Here is a 27,714-nt window from a genome sequence, read left to right on the forward strand (position 1 = left end):
TTCTCTGGAATACACCACATATTAGGTCATAAAGCAAGCCTTAGCAGAATCCAAAACACTGAAATATTACAAAGCATCTTCTGTGACCATAAGGCCATAAAAGTAGAAATCAGTAACAGAAAAAGCAGGGAAAAGAAATCAAACACTTGGAAACTGAACGATACCCTGGTAAAAACAACTGGGTCATAGAGGACATTAAGGATGGAATAAAGAAATTCATAGAATCCAATGAGAATGAAAGCACTTCCTATCAGAATCCTTGGAACACGGTGAAAGCGGTACTCAAAGGTAAATTTATATCAATAAATGCACACATACAAAAAGAAGAAAGGGCCTAAATCAAAGAATATCCCTACAACTTGAACAAATAGACAGCAACAGGAGAAACTCTTAGGCACCAGAAGAAAGCAAATAATAAAAATTAAAGCAGAATTAAATGAAATAGAAAACAGAAAAACAATTGAAAGAGTTAACAAGACCAAAAGCCCTTTATCACCACTCTTATTGAACACTGTGCTGGAGGTTCTAGCCAGAGCAATTAGGCTACATAAAGAAATAAAGGGCATCCAGATTGGCAATGAAGAAGTAAAAGCATCTCTATTTGCAGATGACATGATCTTATACACACAAAACCCTAAAGAATCTCAAGAAAACTACTGAAACTAATAGCAGAGTTCAGCAGAGTATCAGGATACAAGATAAACATACAAAAATCACTTAGATTCCTCTACACCAACAAAAAGAACATCAAGGAGGAAATCACCAAATCAATACCATTTACAGTAGCCCCAAGAAGATAAAATACTTAGGAATAAATCTCACCAGAGATGTAAAAGACCTATACAAAGGAAACTACAAGACACTACTGCAAGAAACCAAAAGAGACCTACGTAAGTGGAAAAACATACCTCGCTCATGGATAGGAAGATTTAACATTGTAAAAATGTCTACCAAAAGCGATCTAATAGATACAATACTATTCTGATCCAAATTCCAACATTTTTTAATGAGATGGAGAAACAAATCACCAACTTCATATGGAAGGGAAAGAAGCCTCGGACAAGTAAAGCATTACTGAAAAAGAAGAACAAAGTGGGAGGCTTCACTCTACCTGATTTTAGAACCTATTATAGCCACCACAGTAGTCGAAACAGCCTGGTAGTGGCACAACAACAAATACATAGACCAATGGAACAGAATTAAGAATCCAGACATAAATCCATCCACATATGAGCAGCTGATATTTGACAAAGGCCCAAAGTCAGTTAAATGGGGAAAAGATAGTCTGTTTAAGAAACGGTGCTGGCTGAACTGGATATCCACCTGCAAAAAAATCAAACAAGAAACATACTTCACACCATGCACAAAAATGAATTCAAAAATGGGTCAAAGACCTAAATATAAAATCTAAAAGAATAAAGACCATGGAAGAAAAAATATGGACAATGCTAGGAGCCCTAATGCATGGCATAAACAGTATACAAAACATTGCTGACAATGCAGAAGAAAAACAAGATAACTGGGAACTCCTAAAAATCAAACACCTATGCTCATCCAAAGACTTCACCAAAAGATTAAAAAGATTACCTACAGACTGGGAAAAAGTTTTTAGCTATGACATTTCCAATCAGCGCCTGATCTCTAAAATCTACATGGTACTGCAAAAACTCAACTACAAAAAGACAAATAACCCAACTAAAAAATGGGCAAAGGATATGAACGCACTTCACTAAAGAAGACATTAAGGAAGCTAACAGATACATGAGGAAATGCTCACGATCACTAGCCATTAGAGAAATGAAAATCAAAACTACAATGAGATTCCACCTCACCGCAACAAGGCTGGCATTAATCCAAAAAACACAAAATAATAAATGTTGGACAGGCTGTAGAAAGACTGGAACACTTACACACTGCTGGTGGGAATGTAATATGGTACAACCACTTTGGAAATCCGTTTGGCACTTCCTTAAAAAAACTAAAAATATAATTACCATACCCAGAACCACAGGATCCAGCAATCCCATTCCTTAGGATATATCCTAGAGAAGAGCCTTTACACAAACAGATATATGCACACCCTTGTTCACCGCAGCACTGTTTACAATAGCAAAAAGAACGAAGCAACCAAGGCACCCATCAACGGGTAAATGGATAAATCATGGTATATTCGCACAATGGAATATGCATCGATAAAGAACAATGATGAATCCGTGAAACATTTCATAACATGGAGCAATCTAGAAGGCATTATGCTGAGTCAAATTAGTCAGTTGCAAAAGGACAACTATTATATAAGACTACTATTATAACAACTGGAAAAACTGGACTAAACTAAAAGCAAAGAAGTTTCCTGAACAAACTGAACGCTTCCAAGGCCAGCGTAGCAGGGGTGGGGGTTTGGGGACCACAGTTTCAGGGGACATCTAAGTCAATTGGCATAATAAAATCTATTAAGAAAACATTCTGCATCCCACTTTGGAGAGTGGCATCTGGGGTCTTAAATATCAGCAAGCGCCCATCTAAGATGCATCAATTGGTCTCAACCCACCTACAGCAAAGGAGAATGAAGAACACCAAAGACACAAAGTAATCATGAGCCCAAGAGACAGAAAGGGCCACATAAACCAGAGGCTAAATCAGCCTGATACCAGAAGAACCAGATGGTGCTCGGCAACAACCAATAACTGACCTGACAGGGAACACAACAGAGAACCTGTGCGAGCAGGAGAGCAGTGGGATGCAGACCCCAAATTCTCATAAAAAGACCAGACTTAATGGTCTGACTGAGACTAGAAGGACCCCAGAAGTCATGGTCCCCAGACCTTATGTTAGCACAAGACAGGAACCATTCCCAAAGCCAACTCTTCAGACAGGGTTTGGACTGGACTGTGGGATAGAAACTGATACTGGTGAAGAGTGAGCTTCTTGGATCAAGTAGACACATGAGACGATGTGAGCAGCTCCTGCCTGGAGGGGAGATGAGAGGGCAGAGAGGGTTGGAAGCTGGCCAAATGGACATGAAAATAGACAGTGAAGGGAAGGAATGTGCTGTCTCATTGGGGCGAGAGCAGTTAGGAGTATATAGCAAGGTGTATATAAATTTTTGTTATGAGAGACTGACTCAATTTGTAAAGTTTCACTTAAAGCACAATAAAAATTAAAAAAAAAAAAGAGAGATAGCAGTATTTCAAAATGACAAGAACGATTAAATGAAGGTCACTTTTGCAGAAGTTTCCTTTTGAGCTACTGCTCTTTCTCTCTCCAGTTCTTCATGATCAAGCTTCTTAATTCTTTTTCTTTTTTTATTATCATTATTATTGAGGAAATAAAGGTCACTGCAACTAGGATGATACGAATCAAAACACGAACCCACTGCCGTCCAGTCGATTTCAACTGATAGTGACACTACAGGCCAAAGCAGAGCTGCCCCATAGGGTTTTCAAGGAGTGCCTCGTGGATTTGAACTGCCATAGCTCTTAACACCTGTGCTATCAGAGCTCCAGGATGATACGAGGTATTTTCAAACTTCGTGAGACAATTTCTATATTCTTTGTCTCCATTCCTGCTCTCCCTCAGTCTTGCCCCTCCACTAGAAGTTTTCTTACCAGGGATATCCCCACAAGTTCCAAGCAGCCCTAGATATGCCCATCATCAAACCTCCCAAGGCACTAGAAGATGGAGGCATCTTAACAGAGACATTCCTACCTTACACTCAGGAATGCCTCCACAAAATACAAGACAGTGCTATGTGCTCATATACTGAGACTGAACTGTGGATTCTACTGATCCAGGCAGCCTCTTCCACAAGAGACGCTGTTCTAAAGCACAAGGACCGTTCAACGGGAAGTCGCTGTGTCCCACCTGAACTTCCTGCTCTTTTTAACCCAGTTGTGTCACCCTCAGGAAGAATGGTGGCTTCACTAACTCAGCTTATCTGTCCATAAAATGCAATGTTGCCTGCATCATCGAAAGATATCTACTGTAGACAAAAGGAGGATAAAAGCATTTTTATGAAAAGCTGATGATAAGCATTATGTTACCCTATACCTGCACCCTTCCTAAATACAGCTTTAGCCTAATAATAAGAAACTTAAGGTACAAAATTAATTATGTACTATTAATTTTTTAAATTAGTTTTATATCGCCCATGTCTCCCTTCCTCCTCAAATGAATACTACTTCCTTTAAAGGGCAACTACATTTATTAATTATTGCACACCAGAGTTCTATTACAGAAGGATCATTTTATTTACACAAAAGGATGACTATTTGGTTAAAAAAAAAAAATGGCTTTATATATCCTAAAGTGTCAAAACATATCAAGAAAACTATATAAATAAGCTGAAAGAATAAGTTCTGGCTTCCATTAATAACACGAGGCATTATAGCTGCCTCAGTGACCAAACTTTTTAAGATAGTGACATGGAGATAATGGAATTTGTCTACAATAAAACAACTGTGGTCAGAGCTCGCAGGATGCCCCTTCAACAGATTGGCGATGGATAAGCAACTGTATTCTACGTGAATGCAAATAATGTTGTTATATTTTCAACTTTCACGCAATATTGGTATTACTGAAAAGAATGTATTAACAAAAAAAAAGTCGCTGAAACTAGGAGCTGGTAAGTGTAACCTAGATGACATGGGTCTGCTTCTTCATACAGACAGAAAATTTACCATGAGTCTACCATATGCATATATTATTTTTAAATGCAAAACATACATATACCCCACATGTCTGTCAGTTTGTCGTACTGTGCAGGGTTGCGTGTTGCTGTGATGCTGGAAGCTATGCCACTGGTATTCAGATACCAGCAGGGTCACCCATGGAGGACAGGTTTCAGCTGAGCTTCCAGACTAAGACAGACTAGGACGAAGGACCCAGCAGTCTACTTCTGAAAAGCATTAGCCAGTGAAAACCTTATGAATAGCAGAGGAACATTGTCTGATACAGTGCTGGAAGATGAGCCCCACAGGTTGGAGGGCACTCAAAAGATGACTGGGGAAGAGCTGCCTCCTCAAAGTAGAGTCTACCTTAATGACGAGGATGAAGTAAAGTTTTTGGGACCTTCATCTGCTGATGTGGCACGACTCAAAATGAGAAGAAACAGCTGCAAACATCCATTAATAATCGGAATCTGGAATGTACAAAGTATGAATCTAGGAAAACTGGACATCATCAAAAATGAAACGGAACGCATAAACATCGATATCCTAGGCATTAGTGAGCTGAAATGGACTGGTATTGGCTATTCTGAATCAGACAGTCGTATAGTCTACTATGCTGGGAATGACAACTCGAAGAGGAATGGTGTTGCATTCATCATCAAAAAGAACGTTTCAAGACCTACCCTGAAGTACAATGCTGTCAGTGATAGGATAATATCCATCTGCCTACAAGGAAAATCGACTATTATTCAAATTTAAACACCAACTACTAGGGCCAAAGATGAAGAAATAGAAGATTTTTATCAGCTTCTGCAGTCTGAAATTGATAGAACATGCAATCAAGATACATTGATAAGTACTGACGATTGGAATGCGAAAGTTGGAAACAAAGAAGAATCAGTAGTTGGAAAATATGGCCTTGGTGATAGAAACAATGCTGGAGATCGAATGATAGAATTTTGCAAGACCAACAACTTCTTCATTGCAAATACCTTCTTTCACCAGCATAAACAGCAACTATACACATGGACCTCGCCAGATGGGACACACAGAAATCGAATTGACTACATCTGTGGAAAGAGACAATGGAAAAGCTCAATATCATCAGTCAGGACAAGACCAGGGACCGACTGTGGAACAGACCATCAATTGCTCATATGCAAGTTCAAGCTGGAACTGAAGTAAATTGGAGCAAGTCCATAAGAGCCAAAATATGACCTTGAGTATATCCCACCTGAATTTAGAGACCATCCGAAGAACAGATTTGACGCATTGAGCACTAGTGACCGAAGACCAGAGGAGTTGTGAAATGACATCAAGGACATCATCCATGAAGAAAGCAAGAGGTCACTGAAAAGACAGGAAAGAAGGAAAACACCAAGATGGATGTCAGAGGAGACTCTGAAACTTGCTCTTCAGCATCAAGCAGCTAAAGCAAAAGGAAGAATTGATGAAGTAAAAGAACTGAACAGAAGATTTCAAAGGGCATCTCGAGAAGACAAAGTATTATAATGACATGTGCAAAGATCTGGAGATGGAAAACCAAAAGGGAAGAACACGCTCGGTGTTTCTCAAGCTGAAAGAACTGAAGAAAAAATTCAAGCCTCGAGTTGCAATAGTGAAGGCTTCTATGGGGAAAGTGTTAAACGACGCAGGAAGCATCAAAAGAAGATGGAAGGAATATACAGAGTCATTATACCAAAAAGAACTGGTCGATGTTCAACCATTTCAAGAGGTGGCATATGATCAGAAACTAATGGTACTGAAGGAAGAAGTCCAAGCTGCTCTGAAGGCATTGGCAAAAAACAAGGCTCCAGGAATTGATGGAAAATCAATTGAGATGTTTCAACAAACAGATGCAGCACTGGAGGTGCTCACTCGTCTATGCCAAGAAATATGGAAGACAGCTTCCTGGCCAACTGACTGGAAGAGATCCATATTTATGCCTATTCCTGAGAAAGGTGATCCAACCAAATGTGGAAATTATAGAACAATATCATTAATATCACACACATGCAAAATGTTGCTGAATATCATTCAAAAACAGCTGCAGCAGTATATCGACAGGGAACTGCCAGAAATTCAGGCCAGTTTCAGAAGAGGACGTGGAACCAGGGATATCATTGCTGATGTCAGATGGATCCTGACTGAAAGCAGAGAATACCAGAAGGATGTTTACCTGTGTTTTATCGACTATGCAAGGGCATTCGCCTGTGTGGATCATAACAAACTATGGATAACATTGCAAAGAACGGGAATTCCAAAACACTTAACTGCTCATGAGGAAGCTTTACATAGATCAAGAGGCAGTTGTTCGGACAGAACAAGGGGATACTGATTGGTTTAAAGTCAGGAAAGGTGTGCGTCAAGGTTGTATTCTTTCACCATTCCTATTCAATCTGTATGCTGAACAAATAATATGAGAAGCTGGACTATATGAAGAAGAATGGGGCATCAGGATTGGAGGAAGACTCATCAACAACCTGTGTTATGCAGATGACACAACCTTGCTTGCTCAATGTGAAGAGGACTTGAAGCACTTATTAATGAAGAACAAAGACCACAGCCTTCAGTATGGATTGCACCTCAACATAAAGAAAACAAAAATCCTCACAATTGAACCAACGAGCAATATCATGATAAACGGAGAAAAGATTGAACTTGTCAAGGATTTCATTTTACCTGGATCTGCAATCAACAGCCATGGAAGCAGCAGTCAAGAAACCAAAAGACGCATTGCATTGGGTAAATCTGCTGCAAAGGATCTCTTCAAAGTGTTGAAGAGCAAAGATGTCACCCTGAAGACTAAGGTGCGCCTGACCCAAGCCATGGTATTTTCAATTCTATCATATGCATATGAAAGCTGGACAATGAATAAGGAGCACTGAAAAAGAATTGAAGCCTTTGAATTGTGGTGCTGGCGAAGAATATTGAATATACCATGGACTGACAAAAGAACGAACAAATCTGTCTTGGAAGAAGTGCAGCCAGAATGATCCTTAGAGGCAAGGGTGGCGAGACTGAGTCTTACATACTTTGGACATGTTGTCAAGGGGGATCAGTCCCTGGAGAAGGACATCATGCTTGGCAGAATACAGGGTCAGCGGAAAAGAGGAAGACCCTCAATGAGGTGGACTGACACAGTGGCTTCAAGAATGAGCTCAAGCATAACAACGATTGTAAGGATGGCTCAGGACTGGGCAGTGTTTTGTTCTGTAGTGCATAGGGTCGCTATAAGTCAGAACTGACTCGACAGCACCTAACAACAAACATACATATGGTTAAATCAGTTGTTCTCAACCAGAGGTGACTCTGTCCCCAAAGGGATACTTATTTGTCAGTGTCTAGAGACATTTTTTTTGGTTGTCACAATTGGATGCTACTGACATCAAGTGGGGTGAGGGCAGGTATGCTGCTAAACATCCTACAATGCACAGGACAGTTCCCCAAAACAAAGAATTATCCGGCCCAAAAGTCAATAGTGCCCAGGTTGTGAAACTCTAGATTAAATAAATTTTCCAAGATAAAATATTACACAGAGACATTAAATCTGTTTTCAAAGACTAATAATAAAAGGAAATGCTCTCACAATATCTTGATAGATGAAAAGAAAGCAGGTCAAAAAACACAGTTTGCGTGCCCCAAATATTACTTAAGAAATTTATATACATACGTTGGGGGTCGGGGTGTTGGAAAAGATTATACACCAAAATTGTAGCCTCTCTAAGCTTCAGTTTCTTCATCTGAAGAACGGGGGTGAAGTTAGGACTCATATCAGAGGGTTACTGAGACCATTAAAGACTGCATCAAATAGACATCACTATTGTGAGTTATTCCCAATATTTTCTCAACTTTCTAAAATAAATATGTATTGTATTTATTATAAAAATAAATGCTACTTTTAAAGGCATGTTCAACATCCTCCTCAAAACTTTGTATCTACTGGTCTCAGATTCTTAGCTCTCAAAGCTTCTTTCCTTAGGGTAACAACTTTGACCAGAAAAAATGAGAAAAAGTTGAGCCTCTAATAATTGAGAGCTCTACTTAAGATTCACAAGATATGCAGCCTTCATAAACCCTGGTCTCTCCTTTGCCCTGTAGTATCAGAATTTCATGTTCAATTCAAGGAGGGAAAAAAAATAAGGTGAAAGTTTCCATGCCCTAAGCCACATACCATAAACAAGATCAACTCCCATCATTTATTTTATATTGGGAAAGCGATAAGAATATATAGAGGAGGGGGAAAAATGAGAAAAGCAAATAAGCTTTTCATTTCCTTCCAGCCATATGGAATAACCTTACCAATCTTCAAGATATGCCATTCAGGTGGACAATTTCCGCCACTAAAGCCAACATAACCCTCTTTTCCTTTCTTTCCAATATCCCTTGGTGATCACAAGATCCTGAGAAGCAGGGTTTATGCCTTTTCATTGTTCTGAACCTCACCTAACAAAACTGTGGGTACCTAATAAAGACCAGTGAAAACAAAAGTGTGCAGTAACAGCAGACAGAGTTTAGTAAGAAGATTTTCTAGGACATTCTCATTTAGATTTCCACACAGGAAAACCCAGATCATCGAATATCAGCCAAATGGAACTTCGGAGATCATCTAAACTAGGTGTTATTTTACAGATGCAGAGAAGAAAGAAAAGGGGGAGAGGATGGGTAGGTGGAGGCACCAGAGGGAAAGCGGTGATTATTCTGAAATACTGTCCATTAGAATTACAGATGCTAGTATTTTTTAAAGACAAACAGAATAGGATAACCACAGAACTGAGAAAATAAAAGTCATCAAAGAATTACCCATACCCTCCAGAAAGGTACCTGCCTCAGGCTCTTTTAGTGGCAAATTCTACTGAAAACCTTCAAACAGATAATTCCTAAGTTACTTAAACTTTTCCATTAGAAAGAAATATTTTTTTAATTTCCAGTTCATTTTGAAAAGATAGCATAGCCCTTTTGAAGGTACCAAAATTTCCAAAGAGCACATCAAAGAAAAGAAAAGCATAGAGTTCAGTCATCTCGTGTAAAAACTCTAAATAAAAACATGGTAAATCAAATCTAGTTATATATTAATAGAAAACTTCTAAGACCAAACATTGTAGCAACGCAAGAATTAGATATTAAGAAATCTGATACTCATTATTTGATAGGTCAGAGAAAAAACATAGGGCCATCTTGACAGATACTGAAACACCATTTATAAAACTGAACACTTCTGATGATAAAAAAAAAAAAAAACTTTCAATAAATTAAAAGAGAAGGCTTCTTTCCGAAGACACAAGAATGACCACTTGAAATCAAAAGTGAAATGATACTTAGCAGTGAAATAAGAAAAGCTTGCCATCATCAAAAGGCAACAACCCTCAGGTCCCAAGTGTTGCCACCATTTTATTTCAAACCTGAGTTAGGAGTTCTAGCCAACCTGAGAGACAAGAAAAAAGAAAACTCAGATCATTTTTGGTGCGGTCATATTTGAAGGTGATATGACCAGATGGAAGGAAACACAGTTTCCGTCAAGATAGAGAACTTGCTTGGGCTGCTGCCTCCCTCCCCCAATCAGCCTCCCAATGCCACTTCTCCCTGAGGGTTTACCTGAAGGTGGAACCCCAACAGAGAAGCCCCCTGATCTGACTGGGTAGCAACATAAAGACAGGTACCTGTTAGTACTGGGTGCCCAGGACTCCCCTTCTTCCTTCTCTTTAACCTCACTGAGAATGATCAGCTGAGCACTGAGGCTCTAACCTAACAGTGAGTGGCTGATACCTCTCTGGGAAACAGAGCCCACAGGCTAACATCCAGACACGGAAGTACAACCATCTCAAAAGAAGAACAACAAACTGGACAATAATTGCCATGTGAAGCAGACTTACTGGAAAAGACTAATCAAAAATTTAACAACGAACATAGTTCAAAAGCGGTAAGGGAATATATTATCAATACGAAGCAAGAACAAAAAATCATAAAGAATAACCAAAAAGAAATACTACAGGAGAAAATAAGGTTGTTGAAGCTTAAAATACTTGGGAGAAAGAAGAGAATGAATAAAGTAGAACCCAAGTGAGTTGGAAGAAGAGACTGAGGGTTCTCCCAGAAAACAGTAGAAAAGGACAGGAAGCAAGCATATATAAAATGCTGTGAGAAGCAGGAGTACAAACACTCAGATAATAGGAGTTCCTCCAAGAAATAAAAAACAGCGAGTAGAAAAAACAATGAAAAAATAATAAAAATGGAGCCAAACTTCCCAAAATCAGGAAAAGATAAATTAACGAAATAAATGTTGTTTAAATAATAACTTTACTTGACAACAAGGGCTTGATTCTACCCTGTTTAAGGCTTTGTGTATTTCTTTATTTGAAAATGATTAACAAGGTATTCTAAGATTTTTATTTAGATCAACTCAGCGATTCTTACCATACGCTATGAGTTAAGTACTATACAAAAAAACAAACCAATCCTGTTGCCATTGAGTCAATTCCAACTCACAGTGACCCTACAGGACAGAGTAGAATTGCCCCCATAGGGTTTCCAAGGATTGGCTGGTGGATTCGAACTGCCAACGTTTGGTTAGCAGCCAATCTCTTAAGCCCCATGCCACCAGGGCTCAAAGTACTACAAGAATCACATTTTACATATGATTAAACTGAGGCACAGTGAAGTAACTAAATGACCAAAAACCCAAACCCACTGCCATCAAGTCCATTTTGACTCATAGCGAGTTTACAGGGTGTCCAGGTTTGTAAATCTCTATGGAAACGGATTGCCACATCTCTCTCCTGTAGAGCTGCTGGTGGTTTCAAACCATGAAACTTTCAGTCAGCAGTCAATCATTTTTTTTAACCACTGAGCCAAATGACAGAGCTAGATAAAAGACTTTCAGTTTGAAAAGGCTCACTAAGTGCCAAACAAGAGAGAAATGGAAAATCCCGCACTAAATACATTACAGTGAAAGGTGAGAATATCAAAGACAAGGAGAAAATGAAAAACCACCACAGAGAAAAAACATATTACTTATAAAGGAGTAAGAACAGGCTGACCTCAACAGCAACAACTAGATACAAGAAGACAATGGAGTAATATCTGTAAAGCACTGAAAGAAAAGAACTTCGTATCTTAAATGTTATAACCAGTTAAATCATCCAAACATTGTAAAAATATTCACTTGTACAAGCTCAAAAAAGTTCACCACATCAATTTTCAGCTAAAATATACTTGCTGAGGAAGCATTCAAATAAGAGGGAAAAAAATACTGAATATGCTATGAGAGATATGAGAAAGAAGGATAATCAAGTATCTTGGTAAAGTTCACTAATGTCATTTAAAAAAAAGAAAAAGAAGGAAGGAAGGAAAGAAGGCAGGGACAATCCCCAGAAAAGCCACTGGAACTTATAATCAAGTGGCCAGTCACAAAATATATGAAAAGTTTTCTTATGCCAGCTCTACCATATGCAGCCTTAATACAATGGGCAAAACCCAAAACAAAAAATGCAATGGGCACATTACTTTAAACCTCAGTTGCTTCATCTTTTGTGAAGAGGATGACGGTAATGTGTACCCAATAGAATTGTTGTTAAGAATCAAATTAGATAAATGTATGTAAGGCACAAAACAAGGTATCTAGTAAGTAAAAAATGACTGTCAGTTACGAAAAATATTCCCATTATTTGTATTATAGCCTGAAGTTTAAACTGTGGGGCCCATGTGCTCCCTTCTTAGTTTACTTTCTATCACGCTATCCCAGACACTAAACTGAGAAAACCCTAACATTTCTAATCTAATTATGTCTTTATTTTATACTACTTACAAAAAATGTATATACACTACTTTTCATCTTGTTAGCTGCACAGAGTCAGCCCCCAACTCACGGCAACCCCACGCACAGTGGAACAAAACACGGCCTGTTCCTTCAGCATCCCCATGATCGACTGGGGATCAGACCATTGTGATCCACAGGGTGTTCGCTGGCTGATTTTCTCAAGTAGATCACCAGACCTTTCTCCTTTCTCCTGTCTTAGTCTGGAAGCGCTGCTGAAACTTGTTCAGCATCACAACACCAAGCAAGCTCCACTGACAGATAGGTGGTGGCTATGCACAAGGTGCACTGGCCAGGAATCAGACCTGGGTCTCTCGCACAGAAGGTGAGAATTCTATCACTGAACTACCCATGTCCCCTTTCCCACTTTTCATTTTACCACATCATTAAAAGTTTTTTCAAACAGATCCAAGTGTGAATCTTGTTATGAAGAAAGTAAGAGGAAATGCTTCAGTCTCCTACTATTAAGCCAATAGTCTCTCCTGGACACTTGTAAAGACCTGCAAGGAAGATTAAGAGACCCAAAGGAGCCCATCACAGACAAAACACCTAACAAATGCCCAGTCACTGGTGATGGGAATGATGACAGCAGATTAAAATCTTAAGCTTTATCAGAGGTTTCCTCACTCCCATTCTGATATTGTCCTGAGAGATTTATTTAATCCACTGAGGGAAAACTCAGTGATACTCTAAAGCAAAGAACTGCGATGACATGGGTGCCTGTGAATCTTTATACTTAAAAATGGTTGCACTAAAAGTAGAAACAGTTCATGGATGAAAAGAAATCTATGTTCATGTGGCATTTCGATTTGTTATAGCAAATCTTGAATCTGCAGAGAAAGAAATGCTTTAAAGCTCTGACAGGGTAGCATCTAGCCCTAATTGTCAAGTAAAATGAACATTTAAACAACATTCTTGAACAGATACCAGAAAAGATACACACGTATTTTTATAAATATAGCTCCAAACAGCATTAGCAGTTTCATTACAACTACTGTATGTTTTCCCTTAATGAATACATTTTACTCTTGAAACCCTGAGATATAAAGTCTAATGAATGTGCCAAGGAGAAAAGATCATTTACTGTATTAGCTTCCTACTGCTGCTGTAACAAATTACCACAAACTTAGTTTGAAGTTGAAACAACACAAATTTATTATCTTACAGTCCTATAGGTTTGAAGTCCAGCACGGTTCATGCTGGGCTAAAGTCATAATGTCAGCAGGGCTGTTTTCCTTCTGGAGGATCTGGGGGAGAATCTGTTTCCTTGCCCTTTCCAACTATTATGGGCTGCCTACATTCCTTAGCTGTGGATCTTCAAAGCCTTTCCTTCATCTTCAAAGCCAACAAGAGCAGGTTGAGCCTTTCTCACATCACATCACTCTGACCTCTTCTGTCTTCATTTTTTAAAGATCCTTGCAACTACACTGGGCCACCTGGATAAATGAGGATAATGTCCCTGTGTTAAAGTCAGCTGATTAAGTAACATTAATTCTATCTGCAGCCTTAATTCCCCTTGCCATGTAACACAGTATATCCACAAGTTCCAGGGTTTAGGACGTAGATACCTTTCAAGCCCATTATTCTGCCTATTTATTAAGAATAACGTAAGATCAGTGAAAATAAGAACAGTGGGCTATGAAGTTGGATGCCCTGAGCCACACAAAGCTGAAAGACGGTTCTCACTTATCCCTAATTAAACTGTGATTCCTTTGCTGACATAGCTGTGGGATACAACAGCTCAGCTAGTGACAGGAAGCCAGGGGTGGTCCTTGGTTATGCCAGTTAGTATCTACGTCAATGGGACCTCTCAAAACTGTGGTTTCTTCATCTCCAAAATCAGAACACGATGCCAACTTTATATAATTGTTGACAGCATTAATCAAAATCAATTTATTTATTCACTCACAAGCAGCTCTGCTCCAGATAATCTGGGTGACAGGGTCCCTGCCCTCATGAAAGTGCCTGATTTACCCCCATAGACTTTTTCAAAATAGTATTCAGAGTGATAATACTTAGACAAAGAACTTCCAGTGGTTTCCCATCTAACTCACAGTAAAAACCAAGGTCCATAAATTGACCTACAAGCCCCTACCTGGTTGGCCACCCATTATCCCACAGACATCATTTCCTACCACTCTCTTTTTCAGCCACTCGGCTCCAGTCACACTAACATCCTTGAATACTGGTACACCTAGTATTACCCCACTTCAAGGCACTGTATTTGCTCTTCTCTTTATCTAGAACATTTTCCCCTGGATATTTACTCAAATGCCACCTTATCAGGCATTTAATCTAACCTCCCAGGATAAAATAACAACTCCTCAGGCTACTCCACATCCCCCTTTTGCGATGTCATTTTTTCCCATAACATTCATTGTCACCTGATATATATTTAAGTGCTCTTATTTACTGGCCACCTCCCTCATCAAATACTGGTGTATCCCAACACTGTCTAGCACATAATAGTGTTCAATAAGTATTTGCTGAATGAATAAAAGGATCATCAAGTCCATCTTGGGCTGCCTAAAATAATTTTCTCCTAGGTAGTGAAATTTTAAAGTCTATCCAAAGATACACCATCCAAGTCATATTCTTCATCTTCTCTAGCATATGACAAATACTGATTCAAGAAACTTGCACTCAGAAAGTGCCTGTTAAATTTCCAAACATGTAATTTTTATAATGTATGCTTCAAAGGGAATGTTTATTCATCTCTGAATGATGCAATAATCAGCAGATCCTGTTAATATTAATTGCTCATTAAATGAAAAAACTAGTTTTTAATCCAAGGGCTATCTGCCATTTGGAAGGATATAACATTATAACCCTATATACCATTTTCCTTAGCAATCAATCTCCTAACAGGGTACACAGCCATTTTGGTTACCAGTTAGTTGCCATAAATTTGTTTATTAAAATTAATACATGTAAGGAATCAGTTTAAGTTTCAATAAATGATTCACAATGTTCTACCCACCAGGTGAGATTAATAAATTATTTTTGTGTGATGCATTTTCTGATCAAGAAAGCTATCTTCAGATTTCTCACAATGACTGGTTTTCATTTTAATGAAACTGAGAAAGAATCCTCTTTGTGGCTGCTGCACCTAGAAGCTGTATTTTATTTTAAAATTAATTTCTGCTTCAGCATAAATTACATATACCAAAAAAATCCACTGCTGTCGAGTCAATACCAACTCATAACGACCCTACAGGATAGAGCAGAACCGCTCCATAGGGTTTCCAAGGAGCGGCTGGTGGATTCAAACTGCTAACCTTTGGGTTAGTCGTGTTAAATAGGTTCAGGTATTTATCAGTCCACTCGGTTTTATTAAAATTAATATATTTAACACATTCAAGGCCTACTGAATTGTGGTATTTGGAAGAGCTACACCAGATCTAAATAGACATCTGCATGTTTATTAATAATGGTAACAGAAATTATAATGAACTCTTCTGTTATTACATGCCATGGATCAGGTACTGGGTAAGGAAAGGCACATGCCATCTTTACTTCAAAGGAACACACCGTATGCAGAATAAGCCTTAGTTTAATTATTCAGTTCCATTCACCACGAAACACAAAAGGTCACTGGAACTCACACCTGGTACAAAGCAGACCGCAGTATCTATCCGTTTCCACTCGGTGCTCTTCCCTTCCGTGCTGCCTTTCTTTTAGCTTGATCTTTTTCTCTTCTTGTTCTTCTCTTTGCTGTTCAAGTTTAATCTTGGAAGACTAGCTGAACAATTTGATGCTCCTATTTGCAAAGCTCTTTGGACAAAACATTAAACTCTTCTAAAAAAGACAAAACATACTTCTAAATACATAAAACACCACGAACTTATTCAAAGCCAGCAGGGTTTCAAAAAAACAAAAACATATCTCCATGAAGCAGAGCTGCTTCAGTTTCCCGAACTATTCCACACAGCACACTGTTCCCGGTCCATAAACAGGAAAAACTCTAGGTAAGATGATGACATTCCTGTATCATCTTATCCCAATTTCCTCTCCCTATGCCACATTCTACTTGGAAATAAATCTGTGTTATGTTAAACCACAAAAATTTTGGAACTGTTTCTTACTCCAGCATAACCAGCCTCTCCTGCCTAATCTGCTGCCGTGTAAGATTGTGGCGCTTATTAATGAGATAATGCAGCTAAAGCAAGCAGTGCAACACATGGCACATAGTAACTGCTCCACAAATGGACCGGAAAAAATTAAAGTAACTGATAAGTCTTCATGATTTAGATTTCATCTTACATTACAACTTACATTGTAAGAACGTGATGAATCAGATTTTTTAATTATCTGACAAGGATTTCAAAGCAGCCACCATAAAAATGCTTCAACCGGCAATTACAAATTCTCTTGAAACAAATGAAAAAATAGAACTGCTCAGCAAAGAGATGGAAGTTATATATATATATAAATAAAAGGAAATTACAGCACTGAAAAATACAATAACCAAGACAAATAACTTGCTGGATGAGCTCAATAGTAGAGGATAGAATCAGTAAAATTGAGGGTAGATCAATAGAATTTGCCCAATCTAAACAAGAGAGAAGAAACAGACTAGGGGGAAAAAATGAACACAGTCTCAGGGACCTGTGGAACAACAACAAAAGAGAGAACATTCATATTATCAGAGATTCAGAAGGAAAAGAGAGAAAAGTGGAAGTGAAAAAAGTATTTGAAGAAATAATGGCTTAAAACTTTCCAAATTTGGTGAAGGATAGACACCTACAGATTCAAGAAGCTGAGGAACCCCAAACAGGATAAACCCAAAGAAATCCACACTAAGGGACATCGTAATTAAGCTTCTGAAAGCTAAAGGCAAAGTAAAGTATCTTGAAAGAAGTCAGGAAGAACTGACATATGACTTAAAGAGGAACACCAACTCGAATGACAACAGATTCCTCGTCCGAAGCCACAGAGGCCAGGATGAAGTGGCAAAGCATTTCTCAAGTGCTGAAAGACAGTAACTGTCAACCACAAATGCTATATTTGGTGAAAATATCCTTTAGGTATGAAGGGAAAATAAAGACATTCTCAAATGAAAAAAAAAAAACAGAAAATTTGTCACTTGCAAACCTACCCTTAAAGAACTGCTAAAGGAAGTTCTCTAAACAGAAAGGAAATACTAACAGGAGGAGGCTTGGAACATAAAAAGGAAAGAAGATAGGAATGGGTAAAATTAGGGGTAAATACAGTAAGACTATCCTTCTTTTCATGAATTTCTTAAATCATCTTTGATAGCTGAAGCAAAAATTACAACATCAACTAACATGGCACTTGAAGTATGCAGAGTAAATACTTGTAAGACAATTGTATTTAAAAAGTGGGCAGGGTAAAGGGACCTAAATGGAAGCAAGGCTTCACTAGAACTGGTAAAACATCAAAACCAGTAGACTGTGGTTAAGTTATTTATCAATATTATAACATCTAGGACAACCACTAGACATCTATCCAAAGTGATACACTCAAAAACACAAGTAAATCAAGATGGAATCCTACAAAATGTTCAAGTATTGCACTGAAAAGGAAGAAAAGAGGAACAAGAGGAAGGAAAAACAGAGGAAACAAGCAAAAAAACAAAAAATGGCAGACTTAACACCTAACATATTAATAATTAGCTTATATGTGGGTGTCCTAACTGTATTAATTAAAAGACAGGGATTGACATATTGGAAAAAAGCCAACTCAAAAGGTTACATACTGTATGGGTCCATTTATATTTTTGAAATGAGTAAATTATAGAAAGAGAAAAGATCAGTGTTTGCCAGAGATTAGGGAGGGGGAAAGAGTAGGAAGTGGCTGTGGCTATAAAAGGATAGCATAAGGAATCCTTGTGATGGAACAGCTCTGTAACTTGACTGTGGTAGTATTCACATGAACCTACACATGATAAAATCATACACAACTAAACACACACAAATGAATGCATTTAAAACTAGTGAAAGCTGAAAAAAGTCTGTAGAGTGTGTCAATATCAACTGCTTGGTGGTTATATCGTACTACAGTTATGCAAGGGTGTTACCACTGGGGGAACTGGGTGAAGAGAGACACAATCTCTCTGTATTCTTTCTTTCTTTCATTTTTTTAATTTTTATTGTGCTTTAAGTGAAAGTTTACATAGCTCATGCAAAAATTTATATACACCTTGCTATATAGTACTAATTGCTCTCCCCCAATGAGACAGCACACTCCTTTCTTCCGCTCTCTTTTCGCGTCCATTCCGCCACCTTCTGTATTATTTCTTCCAACGGCATGTGAATCCACAATTATCTCAAAATAAAAAGGTTTAAAAAAAAAAAATCTGAAGAAAAACTGTATACTATGTAGAAAAAATTCTGACCTTATATAAAACCTTGAATAAAATAAAGAGGCTGAAAAATGAACCAAATCTTTCCCCTAGTTTCCCTGATAAAGTTTTAAGATGGAGAGGAATGACATACGGTTTCATTCTGGGTTCCACAGCTTTGCAACCAAAAAATTCTGTACACCAATACAGAAGACCCCTAAAATATTATATAGAGATGAATGTGCTTTGTTTAAAAAGGAAAAAAAAAAAATTGTTATAGCTCTGCTAAGTACATGAGCAATGAATATTTCTTATGGAAAATTTAGAAAATGAAAGGAGAGAATAATAGTAAATAAAAAAAAAAATCACACAATCCAAAGATAATATGGTATTCTTACTTTTCTACACTTATATGACAAAGCCCTAGTGGTGCAGTAGTTAAGAGCTCAGTTGCTAACCAAAAGGTCAACAGTTTGAATCCACCAGCCCTCCTTGGAAACCCTATGGGACAGTTCTACTCTGTCCTATATGGTCACTACGAGTTGCAATCAACTCCACGGCAATGGGTTTGGGTTTTTGTTTTTGTTTTTGTTATATGTAGATTAGGGGTGATGTAGAGAAACTGGATTACACTGTAAATCAGAGGTCAGCAAACTATAGCCCACAGGTAAAATCCAGACCCATTCCACAGTTTCTAGACATAATCATCAGTGACATTGGTTACATTCCTCACATTGTGTCAACATTCTTGTTGTTTGTGTTCTAGTTGTTTCACTTCTGTTAATTTAGTCTCCCTGCCCCCCTCAACCTTCTCGTGGGCTAGATTGTTACTTATTTTAAAGGTTACTTCAGGAGATAGTTTCAATTCAAGGTTTGAAGAGCAACTCAGGGCCACAGTCTCAGGAACTCCTCCAGCCTCAATAAAAGTGAAAAAATTTCAATAGGTCCAATAAATCTGGGTTCTTTAAGAATCTGAAGTTCTGTTTGACATTTTTCTCCCTTTTGATCAGAATTCAACTACCATGTTCCTGATCAGAACACTCAGTAGTGGTAGACATGTGTACACTTACGCTCATTGCAGCACTATTCACAACACCAAAGAGATCGGAACAACCCAAGTGCCCGTCAGTGGATGAATGGATGAGTAAAATGGAGTACACACATAAAATGAAAGCCTATTCAGCAATAAAAAAAAATTAGTTCCTGAAACATCTTACAATGTGGATGAACCTGGAGGACTTATGTTCAGTAAAAGAAGTCAATCACAAAAAAACAAATATTGTATGTTCTCACTTTTATGAAATGACATGAATAATATGCAGAAACTAAAGTTCATTGGTGGTTAAGCTGGGGGAGGCAGGAGAGGGAGAAGTACTCCCTAAATGATTACATTTTAAATGGCTTTATAGCTGCCTACATAATATCCTCAATATTGCCTGTTTGCCTGCAAAGCTTTAAATATTTACTATCTAGACCCCTACAGAAAAAGCTTCCCAACCTCTGCTCTAAATAGTTTTGTGAAAAGCTTTTTAATTCAAAAGATAATATGAATATTTTCTTCACATAAATATTAATCTGCCAGTAATCGTTTTAGAGGTAGAATAATAATCCATTACATGGCTGTACCATTTTTTGGAACGTTTTATTGTGCTTTGGTTGAAAGTTTACATAGTAAATTAGTATCTCATTCAATAATTCATACAAAACTGTTCCATGACACTGGCTGCAATCCCCGCAATGTGTCGCAGTTGCTCCATTTCCACCCTGGGTTCCCCATTTCCATTCGTCTCATTTCCCTGCCCCTTCCTGCCTGATCCTTGCTTTTGGGCAAATGTTGCCCTTTTGGTCTCATACAGATGACTGTTCTAAGGAGCACAGTCCTCACAGGTGTTACTGTTTATTTTACAGGCCTGTCTATTACTTAGCCTGAAAGGTGATCTCCAGGAGTGGCTTCAATTCTGTTTTAGGGCTATAGTCTTGGTGGAGCCTCTAGTCTCTATCAGACCAGTAAGTCTGGTCTTTTTTATGAATCTGAATTTTATTCTACATTTTTTATGCACTCTAACCAAGACCTTCTATTGTGTTCCTGGACAAAGCGGTTGGTAGTGGTAGCCAGGCACCATCGAGTTCTTCTCGTCTCAAGCTGGTGGAGGCTGTGGTTCATGTGAGCCATTTAGTCCTTTGGACTGTTTCTTTGAGTCTTTGGTTTTCTTCATTCTCCTTTGCTCCAGATGGGAAGAGACCAATAGTTGTATCTTAGATAGACTCTCACAAGCTTTTAAGTCCCCAGACCCTACTTACCACACTAGGGCCTCATCACTATGTTATGCCAATTGATCTAGATGTCCCCTGAGACTATGGTCCTCAGTCCCAGGAGGTATTTGGTTATGTCTAGGAAGTTTCCATAACTGTGCCCCCTATGTGCTCTATTATATATACATATAAATATACATACAACACCTATAAATATGCATGTAAATATCCACAACCATACCTATATAGCCAAAATATTGTTTGGTTTTTAGAAGACTTCAGGGGAAATTTTTGGTTTAAGTTTTAAAGATTATCTCAGGGCAATAGTTTTAGGAGTCTATCCAGGCCCTATGGCTCCAGAAAGTCTGGAGTCCATGAGAATTTGAAATTCTGTTCTATATTTTCCCCCTTTTGATCGCAATTCTTCTACAGAATCTTTGATCAAAACGTTCACTAATGGTGGACAGGCACACAAAATACTGTTTATTTTATGGTAAAACAAAAATTTTATTAGAATGATTACTATGAAAATACATTTAATACAGAATCATATTATTTGTTTCAGCTTCTACAAAACCATTATAAAAGGAGTCATCACTTTAGGGGAGACGGATACCCCGAATATAGAGAAATCAGTTCTTAGTCTTAGATTTTATTTTTCCTTTACCTATTATTGGAATTTACTCAGTTCCTACAACACCACTAAAGTAGTTATTTTGGAATCTTCTTGACTCCCCCATCTAGCTCATCTCTCACAAACTATCCTACACATGCTATTGACTGAACTTGAGAAGCATCTTCTGAAGGCAGTTTCTCTCTGTCTTCTGCTACTGCCTACCCAAGGCCCCTACTATCTCTTATGAACAGTCTTTCTGCCATGGGTCTTCCCATCTAGTTCATCTGTCACCAGTCCTCCCCTCCGCTGCCTCCAGCAATCAAGCCTTTGGCTGGCTTCCCAACATCCATAGACTCAAGTCTAAACTGCGTGGTTGTGCACATATGGAACTTCTCCCCAATTGCCTTCTCCAGCCTCATTTCCTCAACCTACTCCTACATTCCAGCTGCCCTGAACATCTCATCATTGGCTGAACATATTTGTGCTTTCATGACTCTGTCTCTACATACACATTCCCTCTTTCACAAAAAAAAAGCCCCGAAACCAAAGCCATTGCCGTCAAGTTGATTCCAACTCATAGCAATCCTGTAAGACAGAGTAGAACTGCCCCACAGGGTTTTCAAGGAACAGCTGGTGGATTCGAACTGCCAACCTTTTGGTTAGCAGATGGCCCATTTTCCAGCCTCTGCCTACATTCATCTTCCACAGTTTTGGGCATACTCACTCTTAAAGACCCAGTCAGAAGCAACTGCTGCCTAATAACCCTCTCCTCTGTATTCCCACACCACTCCACTACCACTTATACGATAGCAGTCATTACCAAGTACTAAACAGTTTACATACTTAAAAAGCTTTACATACTGACATATATACCACTTTCAATTACATTAATTATACCACAGTCAACCATTTCATCTGGACTGCAGATTTTGAGATTAATGAAAAGCAGGCAATTTTGGGCAGTCTATATTCTTTTTGCAAACATACATTAAAATAAGAATTTCGGATAAACCGAACACTGTGGCCTTTCTGCTATAATAGCACAGCTTATATGAAATATTTACTATTTCATAAAATGACGATGAATAAATTGTTACATGGATGAAAACACCAACATTATTGTTCACAGAAAGGGAAATTACGTGAGCGCTTGAATAAACAAGAGGCAGGAGAAGACAAGGAAAATGCCTACCCTGGAAAAGCTTAATTAACAATTACAAAACCTAATGGGAGAAAGAGAGAGAGGAAGAGGAGGAAGGACTAAAGGCAAGATTCTTGAGAAGACTTAGTGGAGTCTCAAAATATCACTCCTCGAACTGGAAAGTGATTCCAACTAAGTGAAGAAACCCAGGAAAAATTTCTCCAAAGCCTGAATTCCAAACCCACTTTCTAAACTCCCAGAGCCTAAGCTTGGTCTGTTACCAGTGTGGCTACTTAACTTGTCCGTAAACTCACCAGAATCAGTAATATCTGGAAAGTACTCACTTTCCAGGAGCTAATGGGGAATCTCTCCAAGCCCAAAACTGAAAAATGAACCAATATCATAAAATCTAAAACACAAGCAAAAGATCAACGGAATAATGAGAGCACAGTATGTTGCCTGATTTACAAACACAAATGTACAAAACAATAATAATTACAACCAATATCTTCTAAGTGCTTCCCATTTACTGCACACTATGCAAGACACTTTACACGCATTAATCTTGTCTAATCTTCACAGCAACCATACAAGGCAAGCAATAACCCCCGTGTTATGGGTTGAACCGTGTCCCCCAAAAGTATGTGTTTTAAATCCTAACCTCTATGCCTGTAGTTATAATCCCATTTGGGAATGGGTTGTGTTAATGAGGCAGGATTAGTATAGGGTGTATCTGAGTCAATCTCTTTTGAGATATGAGATTAAACAAGTGAGCAGAGGAGAGATGGGGTAGAGATCTCCAAGGAACCAGGAAGCAGAAACTAAAGAGACAAGGACCTTGCTCCAGAACTGACAGAAAGGGAAAGACTTCCTCTAGAGCTGGCATTCTGAATTCAGACTTCCAGCCTCCTGAACTGTGAGAAAATAAATTTCTGTTTGTTAAAGCCTTTCACTTGTGGTATTTCTGTTATAGCAGCACTAGATAACTAAGACACCCTGGTGGACAAATGAGAAAACTAGAGAATAGAGGTATTGAGAGATGTGCCCAAGGTCACAAAGAAAGCACAAAGTTGAGCTGAGATTTGAACCTGAGGGCCTGGCTCTAGTCCTTTGGTACCAATTTAAGCAGAGGACACCACAGCTGGAAGGCAAAATAACACAATACCACAGCCAGGGGACTTGTGTTTGAAGCCATTCTCCTGATAACTAGCTATATGACACTAGAATCAGGCCACCATTTGGGTCTTGTTTTCATTAGTTTTAAAACTATCTTTTACTTCAATTTCTTTCCCAAATTTGGTGAACTTTCATCCCCTAACTTCTAGTTTTTTGTCCATTTCTATTCTGAGTTTTTCAATTTCTGACTTAAGGTAGTCAGTCCTTCATACATGTAAATGCTTGTTCAAAGATACTCAACTCATGGAGTATTGCCACCATTTCCTATGCAGAAAAGTTTTGATCCTCACTTTGTTTTCTTCCTCTGATAGCTTTGTAAAAAAAAAAATAATATATATATTTTTTTTGTGTATAGACGTGTCCTAATCAGGACTTCATACCAGTTTGTTCCAGTTCAAACCATGGATAAGAATTTGCATTTTCACTCTAGATATACTGAATCAGAATCTACATTTTAACAAGATTTGCATTTCTAACAAGTTACCCGGAAGTTATACATAAGAATCACCTAGGGATCTTGTTAAAATGTAGATTCTGATTCAGTATATATCTGGAGTGAAAATGCAAATTCTCAACATGGAACTTGTTAGAAATGAAAATTCTCAACAGAGAACTTGTTAAAAATCCAAATTCTCAGGAGGGGTTTGAACTGGTTTGAAGCCCTGGTCCTAATATTTTCTGTGCATTTTAAAATACCTTGGATTTCCCTGGAGAGGAATAATAAATGACCTTATGAAGAGGGTGAGGCATTCAGGTGGTTTACTAGGTGTTTCAGTTATGTTGGTAAAATGAAGTGAATTTTCTTTAATAAATGTCGACTTTTGGTGGGGAGGGTGGGGACTAGATGAGTCTCCTGATCATATGATATCCTTTTGTTTCTGCGGTGCCTTTAATTTCTTCTACTTTGTCCCTTCCCTTTACCACCGAGCCTCCAAGGGATGCTTCCCTTTTCCCCCATAAACAGCACCATCCAACACGGCCACTTTTGGTGCACACACTTTGAAGCCCCATTCTTTAAATTCCCCAGTAGCCAGGACTCTGATCTACCAGGTCTCAACCTATTCTCACTGTTTTCCTACTCAGCGTGGGGGGGCCGCTCTATCTAAAGGTGATTTTTATCTGGGTCCTGCCACAGCTGGGGCTCAGTTGCACTCTTTCCATTTTCACCAGGTCACCACCTGACTCGGCTCCCGCATCATTCCTAGCTAGCTCTGCTGGTTTCGGATGCTTATTTCCCCACTTATATTGAAGTTTTGGTACTGTTTCCTAATCATGCTATAGGCACGGGTTATGCATACTTTTGTTGGCTTTCCTTGTTGATCTGTTTGGGATGTACAGAAAAATTTAGATTTAGACAGCTGCTAATGCCCTCCTTACCTCTGACATGAAAATCCTGGACAGAGCTCTTACAATGCATGATTCTGTACCAATGGTTCTAAGAACACAGGGGTCTTAGTGAACTAGGCACTTCCAAGTATCAGAATGGTGATCTGAAATGCTTTTCAGTATTTTACTAAAAATTAACAGATATTATACTCTATCTATAAGCAAATTCAGTAATGCCTTACCAGTTACCCCAAAGACAGTAACAGAAGTTCTTAGTAGTGCAAACATTAGGAACCACGACTCTAGGCAAAGTAGAAATGCAGGATGGCACAATGACTAACAAGTTCTCAATAGGGATATGAAGAAGCTTGCTCTTTCCCTGAGTCAGCAAACAGAACTTATACAATAACTCTGTGCAGTATCAACCCAAGTTTAATACACGTCTTATGGCTACAGGCACAACAGTGTGGATTTCCAACAGGTTATCAAAGACACCTTCTCACTTCTCTGAGCTGAATGAAGCATTAAAAGGAGAAACGGTATTTATTGTTACATAAAATTGATAATCTAACTAATTTTGTGCTATACTTAAACTTATTTCTTATGCATATTCTTAAAAAAAGAATTTTTTAAAAGCCTTTCTTTGTATATTACTTTATTTTGAGATACAGTTCTTAGTACAACCTAACTCCCTAGCAGCTTTGAAGCTGGTTATTTTCTTTTTTATTTTCCGAAGTAAACTATAATTTCAGTGGCTCAGAAATTATACCAACAAGCACATCACATTCATTAAAAGAATAAAGATAAATATCATAGAAGCTAGTATTCAAAAACATAGGTTTTTAAAGCACCAAGATTAATTTTTAAAACTTTATGCCAATTTCCCACTGCCAACATACTGCAGGTTAAAATACTGCTCAAAGTGAGAAGAAAACTTTGTTTCTTTTCCTGTGTATTAGCTAATCCATTTAATATTTTTAAAGACACCTGACATGCTCTTCCCCAAAGCTCAGTTACCTCTGCTCCTACTTTACCATGGTCCCCGGAATGCACATTTAATAAGGCTGTACAAGCTCAAGATGATAGCAGAAAGAAGAGGTCTTTTAGGTACACTGAAAACCCCAGATACTTCCTGCAGTTTCACTATTCCAGCATGGGTAGCTAGACACCCCAAGACTCCTAGAGCAGGGCCTTACCTCAGATTCATCTGTAGATTCTTCAAGGGAGCTGGTTTCCTACAAATAGAGAGGGAAAATAGTCAAAACACGTGGCAAAAGGGTAAAAATCACTTTTAAAGGAAAAGGGTTTTCAAGTCCTCAACACCAATACCCACCTGCCCTGTTTTGAAGGTAACAAACAACAACACTTTAAAGGACTCCATGTGCTCCGGCTCCCCCATGCCTCCCAGGACTTCTCCTCAGCCCTTCAAGGGCTGAGGAAGTACACTCTGGGTCACGGGGGTCCACTGCTCCTGCTGACCTCCCTCAAGCAGTCAGCAGGTAAACAGATCACCCCAGAAACTTGTTGGCTAAGTATATGGAAAACTCTTTCTCTCGTTAATAATGGGAATCTGTCTTGCAAGGCAGCATTACTGATCTTGGAAGGGAAGGGAAAGCTGCAGTCTCAAATTATCTATTGGCCAATTTTTGCACTAAAAAAAACTAGTGTGCTATCAGTTATTATGCTGTTAATCTGGCTGAATCATAACGACTGTCTTGCTTAAACAGCATTTAAAAAAGAATTGCCCGGCAGTGGTACCTATCAGACACTGTGCAAACAAGCAGTACAATTTACATTTACTCTTTAAACCATTACCCTTAAGACAAATTCTTCCATTTAACAGTTTTCCTCGCGCTAGACAATGAATCTTGCTGCTCTGGAGAAAACAAAGCAAAAAGGGGAAAAACTGACTTGATCCTGCTAATCTCTCACCTGTCCACTGGAAGAGAGAATCTGCTGATGCCACACGTCCTCGCAGGGGTCAGCAAGATGAAGATTTACTTAACGTACTTAGTTATAGATATCAATACCAATAAAAGGTTACAGCTAGTATGCTGACACTGAACGTAAGCATTTTACAACAACCCATGAGATAAACAAAGAAAGAACCAAAAACGGAGAAGTGGGGGGAGGCAAGGAAATCTTCCATAGAACTAATATTTTTACAGGAGGAAAAAAAAAAAAAGAACATTTAGAAGTCAGATGTACATATTACTCAATATAAATTGGATAGCAAGATAAATGCGAATCTAGTGTTACAGAATATTTTCACTTCATTCATCAAAAATCAGAGCCTGTGAGGCAGACACCCATCAAAACACAGCCTAGGGGACAACAGAGTCCCTGCCCTCAGACAGTAAAATGGGGATAATTGTTACTGTAATTAAGAACTGTATTAGTTATATTATTAACCAT

General features: G+C 38.5%; 1 protein-coding gene across 2 annotated transcripts in view; it reads right to left on the reverse strand.

Annotated features, from left to right (window-relative positions):
* VPS41 (VPS41 subunit of HOPS complex) overlaps positions 1 to 27,714 on the reverse strand; it is a 263,287-nt gene that overhangs the window by 224,718 nt on the left and 10,855 nt on the right. For both annotated transcript variants that reach the window (XM_049893976.1, XM_049893977.1), the window contains exon 2: positions 26,496 to 26,534. In XM_049893976.1, the coding sequence (XP_049749933.1) occupies positions 26,496 to 26,534 (39 nt within the window). The remainder of the gene's footprint in view (positions 1 to 26,495; positions 26,535 to 27,714) is intronic.

Source organism: Elephas maximus, chromosome 8, assembly GCF_024166365.1.
Source record: "Elephas maximus indicus isolate mEleMax1 chromosome 8, mEleMax1 primary haplotype, whole genome shotgun sequence".
Taxonomy (NCBI): domain Eukaryota; kingdom Metazoa; phylum Chordata; class Mammalia; order Proboscidea; family Elephantidae; genus Elephas; species Elephas maximus.